This window comes from Chaetura pelagica, unplaced genomic scaffold (assembly GCF_000747805.2).
Source record: "Chaetura pelagica isolate M959 unplaced genomic scaffold, ChaPel_1.0 scaffold676, whole genome shotgun sequence".
In the NCBI taxonomy this organism is placed as follows: Eukaryota; Metazoa; Chordata; class Aves; order Apodiformes; family Apodidae; genus Chaetura; species Chaetura pelagica.
In genome coordinates, this window is record NW_009953724.1 from 670,931 (window position 1) to 676,967 (window position 6,037).

Here is a 6,037-nt window from a genome sequence, read left to right on the forward strand (position 1 = left end):
AGGAATTATTTTAGTTTTCCCCTAAAATAGGATCTGGGTGAAGATCTCCCTCTGTATCCTCAGATGCCAAATCAGGTTTTTTGTGGGGGCTGAAAAAACTGGATTAAACTCCTGGTGATCCAGACAGCTCCTTCTCTTCTCTTCAGCTTCCAAAGCCGGGGGGAAATTCCCATGCTGGGGATCCAGCTGCCTCCCTCCCTCCCTCCCTGCTCTTTGGTTTTCCTTTTTGCCCTGGGTTGTTGCCTTTTTGGTTTCCATTCTGTCTCCCTGTCGTGTCACCCTCCCATGGCCACTCTCCCTCCCCTCCTCGTTAGCAAATTGAGCCTCCAGCTCAGCGGAGCCTTCGCCTGGTGAGAGCACCAGCCTGGTGCCGCGCGAGCAGCGAAGAGCGGGAGGAGGAAGATGATGATGATGAAGAAGTAGGTCGAGTCGGTCCCAGCTGCAGCATCACCCTGGCAGACACCGGAGTGCAGTCAGATAGTCCAGTGCAGCCCTTGGGGGCTCCCACCTTCCTCTCTTCTCTGGGGGTTTGGTTGTATTTTTGGACAAACCCACCCACCTCGCCCCAGGGAGGGCTCTGCTGGTGGAGGAGAGGGGGAGCTGGTGCCGTGGTCCTGTTCCCCAGGCTGTTCCCTGGGTTATCTGCACGTGCACTGCGGTGTCTGCTGGCAGTCAGGGCACACTACCCACCTGGTGTGACAGCATGTGTCCCTTCCACGGGGTGGGAGGGGCCAGGGATGGGTCCTGCACGGTCCTCACCTCCCACTGCATGGACAGGCTCTGGGCACGGGCACCTTCTTGTGGGGCTGATGCCACCACCCTGGGGTCTGGGACACACCTGGTGACCCTGTGCATGAGAGTGGAGATGGGAGCAATTACAGCCTGGCCTCAGCCAAGGGTTACCCCGAAGGGGATAGACCCCAAAACCTTGCTGAGGTGCCAGAGAAGGGGCTGTCCTCCAGCCCTTTCCTCTGGGTGACAATTCCTTTGTGCACAATGTCACCTTCCTCTGGGAGGAGCTGGGCTGTGGCACCTTCCTGGAGATGTTCCCTTTGCAGGGACAGCTCTTCCCTTTCAGGCAGGGAACACAGGGGTGTTCTTATGGGTCAGAGCGTCCTGGTGATGCCTGAGACTGGGATCAGGAGTTGGGCATCAACCTGCTGATCCAGACCAGGTTCCTGTACCAGAATGGCTCAGTCACTGGGTCGTTGGACCCACCCTCAGCAGCAGTCACCAGCACAGCCTGGGGCAGCTCCTCTCTCCCCTCTCCCCAGGGGTTCAGAGCTGGTGCCTGGAGCAGCAGCCCCTGCCCCACACATGGAGGAGCTGAGATGGGTCCACAGGGGCTGGTGCTGGGGGTGGGATTTTTCCACCATCAGTGGGGACTCATGGCTGGTCCCTGCCTGGGTCTTCATGTCCTGCTGTGGAGCAGATCTGCTCTGCTTCCACCTGGATGGGTTGGACTCTGTACCCCCTTAGTAAATCTCTCTTTGCTGAGCCCAGCTTGGTGGGCTGACCATGGAGTGGGGGAGATCCTGCCCTGGGATCTAGAGGCTGAGCCAATCCTGCTGGCAGCCTTGCAGTGCCTGGCTCTGAGCCTGGTGCAGACCCTCAGGGCCTGGAGGCATTCAGAGCAGGCCCAGATCTCAGGGGCTTCCCACCTCCATGCCCCACCATGCAGGATTCTGTGTAGCAATGACTTGATTTGCCTCCTGAGCACAAATCATGGAATGATTTGGGTTGGAAGGGACCTTACAGACCATCCAGTCCCACCCCCTGCATGGGTGGGGACACCTCCCACCAGCCCAGGTTGCTCCAAGCCCCATCCAACCTGCCCTTCAACACTGCCAGGGATGGGGCAGCCACAGCTTCCCTGGGCAACCTGGGCCAGGGTCTCACCAGCCTCACGCTTGAAGATAGATCAGGAGGTGTGGAGTGCAGGGGGGTCACGCTCAGCCTGGGGGGCAGCTCCTGGGGGCATGTGGGGGCTGTGGCTGTGCATGGGGGGTGCTGCCAGCCTGGAGAGCCCCACCTAAACCTGCTGCTTCTCTCCCTTGCAGCCACGTGAGAAGGGGCGGAGGGGAGATCCTGCCCTGGGATCTAGAGGCTGAGCCAATCCTGCTGGCAGCCTTGCAGTGCCTGGCTCTGAGCCTGGTGCAGACCCTCAGGGCCTGGAGGCATTCAGAGCAGGCCCAGATCTCAGGGGCTTCCCACCTCCATGCCCCACCATGCAGGATTCTGTGTAGCAATGACTTGATTTGCCTCCTGAGCACAAATCATGGAATGATTTGGGTTGGAAGGGACCTTACAGACCATCCAGTCCCACCCCCTGCATGGGTGGGGACACCTCCCACCAGCCCAGGTTGCTCCAAGCCCCATCCAACCTGCCCTTCAACACTGCCAGGGATGGGGCAGCCACAGCTTCCCTGGGCAACCTGGGCCAGGGTCTCACCAGCCTCACGCTTGAAGATAGATCAGGAGGTGTGGAGTGCAGGGGGGTCACGCTCAGCCTGGGGGGCAGCTCCTGGGGGCATGTGGGGGCTGTGGCTGTGCATGGGGGGTGCTGCCAGCCTGGAGAGCCCCACCTAAACCTGCTGCTTCTCTCCCTTGCAGCCACGTGAGAAGGGGCGGATGCGTTTCCACCGGCTGCAGAACGTGCAGATCGCCCTGGATTTCCTGAAGCAGCGACAGGTAAGGGCTGGTTTTGGCTCAGCTGGAAGCAGAGCTGTGGGATTTATGGTTCCTTCTCCTGGCCAGGGCTTGGGAAGGGTGTCAGCCTGGGCCAGGGTGTGCCTGTTCCCTTGGTGCCAGTGGGTGTCAAGGGACTTGCCCCCTGTTGTATGCTCTCAGAACCATCCATGGGGCACAAAAATGGGTATCAAAATGAAGGATCAAACTCTAGTTCTGGGGAGGGGTCATGGAATCACTTCTGTGCCCCAAAAGCCTCACCTGGGGCTCCCTGGCAGATCCCAGTGGCTGCAGAGTGTCTGTGCCTTCCCCTGGATTTGGGAGAGACGTGGCAGCCAGCTCCTGCTCAGCCCCAGCACATATTGTCCTCCCAGGCAGGGTCACCCTTTGGCTTTTGCAGTCCATGTCAGGCTTTTGGGAGAGGTGCTGGGCCTCTCCTGGCTCTTGGGCCTGTGCAGCTAGCAAGGCCCAGGCATCCTGCCCACCCCCGGGCAGATCCTGCCTGGAGCAGAGGGATGCATCCTGAGACTTGTTGGCTCTGCCGGTGAAACCCCCGCAGCCCTGGGGCTGGGTGTCCTGTTCCACCTGTTGGGTCAGGTCTCCTCACTGTGATGCTCCTCAGATACCTCCAGATGATGATAAATTGTACCAGTTCATGCTGAAGCAGATTTTTCTCTCTCTGCTGGCCTGAGGGCACTGAATAAATTCAAGCACGTGCCCCATTCCAGGGAGGATGAGCAGCTTCCAGCCCTTCCTCCCCTCCCCAACCCTTGATAGAGACATTTTGCCCGAGGCTCTTGGGAACTTGTTTCTCTGCTTGGATGAAACAGCTTTTTCTCCTTTGAAGCGAGATGGCCTGGTGACATCTTACCCCAGATGCTCCTGCTAGAGCTGGTGGGGTCCCACGGAGTGTTGGGGAATGGGGACACCCCCGTGGGGAACTCACAGGGGGAGAGGAGCCCAAAACATGTGGAAGCTCCTGGGAAAGCAGCTGCAAGGAGGGTGGGAGCAGCAGCCGGGCAGGACCGCTCTGGTTTGCATCCACTGGAGGTGCCAAGGGTTCAGGAACTGCAGATGCATTTAAACCACCCCCAGAGGTGGGAGGGAGCAGCCCTGGGTGGGACTGCCTGGGGCTGGAGTCTGCCACTGTAGGGGGTTTGGTGGGTGCTGGACCCTCAGCCAGGGCAGCACTGGGGTTTCTGCCTTATTTGGGGCTGATCAATCAGCAGCTTGGATTGAGCCCAGGAGGGAGTTAATGAAGCTGGGCCATCCTCTTTTAACCATGCTCTGTGGTCTGTAGCTGTTAAATTATGCACCAGTGCTCAGGGCTTTGGGGACTAGGGACTTCTCCATGTGACCTGAAAGCAACTGTTAAGTGCTGGGAAAGCACTTCTGGGTGGATGGAAAAATCCTTCCTTCTCCCCTTCCCGAGCTGGAGCACAGCGTGGCCTCACTGCTGCTTTGGGAAGCACTGGGGTCTTGTGTGTCTGTCCCCTCCGGAGTGCTTGGGGTGGCCATGGGGACAGTGTGGCTGGGGACACTGCCCATGGGGTGAGGCTGATGTGGAGCTTTGACCTTGTCTCTTCTCTTCCAGGTGAAACTGGTGAACATCCGCAACGATGACATTACAGACGGCAACCCCAAGCTCACCCTGGGGCTCATATGGACCATCATCCTCCACTTCCAGGTAGGGCCTGAGAGCTTCTTGCTGCAGGACTCGTGGTGGGTGGTGGGAGGGAGCACCTTGTCTTCCCAGGGCACTGGTGTCTGTCCTGGTGTACGTGTGTTCCGTGGCGCTGCCGGCACACGGGTCGGTCCGGGGGGGTCCCCACACGTTGCTGTGTCTTGGAGACCCGTGGCTCCGTGGGCAACACCCTCTTCTCATCATTTACATAACGAGATCACTAATGATGGGTTGTTTGCCGTGACCTCCTGGTTGGCACCAGGGTTGTTGGCAGTGGCTGTTTGCTCAGCTGAGTCTCTGGAGGAGAAGAGCAAATTTGGAGAGGCCCATGTGGGGCTGTTATCCCGAGGTGCTCCCGGGCCTTTGGGTGGTTGGTGCAGCCATGGGATCTTTTGTTGGGATGGAAAGTGCTGCCTGCGTGACAGTGGTTCAGGACAGGGATGGGAGAGGCTCCCTGGGGAGCACACTTAGGACCATCTCTGGCAATCATTTGCTGTAGATGATTGTGCAAAACAGGGTCTCAGGTCTATAATAGCCTCAAATTATCTGGTTGTAGCTTTGGTGCCCTCAGGGGGACAATGAGTGGCTCCTAATGTCACCACTGCATTGGCTTGTGAGGTTTGCTTGGTGGTTCTGCTGCCAGCAGTTCGTTAGGGATGTGCCAGTAGCTCTAGGGCTGTCACAGGCTGTCACCTGTGGGACCAAGCCCCTGGGACCTGCTGTATCCCTGCTGGCATCTCCCAGACAAGTCTAATCCTGGCTTTGAGATCTCCTAAGGAAGCTTTTCAGTTTTGGAGGATGAGTGGGCAATACCCCAAAGAGCTGCCACCTTGCCTGGGCCACACGTGTCCCCCGTGCCAGCACAGCCAGGCTGGCCCCATGTACTGGGTGAGCCCTTCCTGAGCTGTATCTCTGGGGAAGAGGCTTTTGGAGGGAGAGCATGGGGATGAAATGGATGTAAAGCTGCTGACGAGGCTCTCTGCTGGGGTTTTGGTCCTGGGAAGCAGCCGGGGTTGAGCAGGGTCTGGATGCTGATGAGTCACTGTCACCTCCATTGGGGCCATGGCTGGTGGCATCCTGTCCCCGTGGTGGCCCTTCCCTAGTGCAGGGGACCAGAGAGGGGACCAGAGAGGGCTCCTGGGTCTCCTCTGCACCCAGCTGGGAGAGGACGGTGCCACCCTGCCCTGGGGGACAGGATTGGTGACAAGGGGGCCCCAGGGGAGCGGGACTGGTGCCAGTGAGCCTGCGTGTCCCCTCCCTGCCTGTGCTAACCATTTGTTCTAGGCTTGTAGCTCCATTGTGAACCTCTTAATCCCCCGTGTCCCAGTGCTGCTGCCTGGGGGCAGGGAGAGCCCTGCCAGGAGCTCAGGGTGGGCCAGTGCCCCCTGCTCCCAGTTTTCTGTCTTGTCCTTGCTTTTGGCGTGTGTTACCCTTCTCCTGTCTCTCTGAGCTGGTGTGAGGAGTCAGGATGCTGCGCGTTCCTCAAACCCCTGCCCTGGGCAGCAGCAGGGGCAGGAGCCGGGCAGGACGTGTGGCCGGGAGCACCGGCGCTGCCGCAGCCGGTCTCGTTGGTCTTTCAGCATTAAGAATTTAGGAGCAAACCTCCCGAATTGCAGAGAAACACCCCTGCAGGAGCCGGCGCGGCGGCTCCTCATCCCCATTCCC

General features: G+C 59.2%; 1 protein-coding gene across 1 annotated transcript in view; it reads left to right on the forward strand.

Annotated features, from left to right (window-relative positions):
• MACF1 (microtubule-actin crosslinking factor 1) overlaps positions 1-6,037 on the forward strand; it is a 115,671-nt gene that overhangs the window by 4,268 nt on the left and 105,366 nt on the right. Inside the window, 2 exon segments of the mRNA XM_010000620.1 lie at positions 2,614-2,691; positions 4,283-4,375. Coding sequence (XP_009998922.1) covers positions 2,614-2,691; positions 4,283-4,375 — 171 coding nt within the window.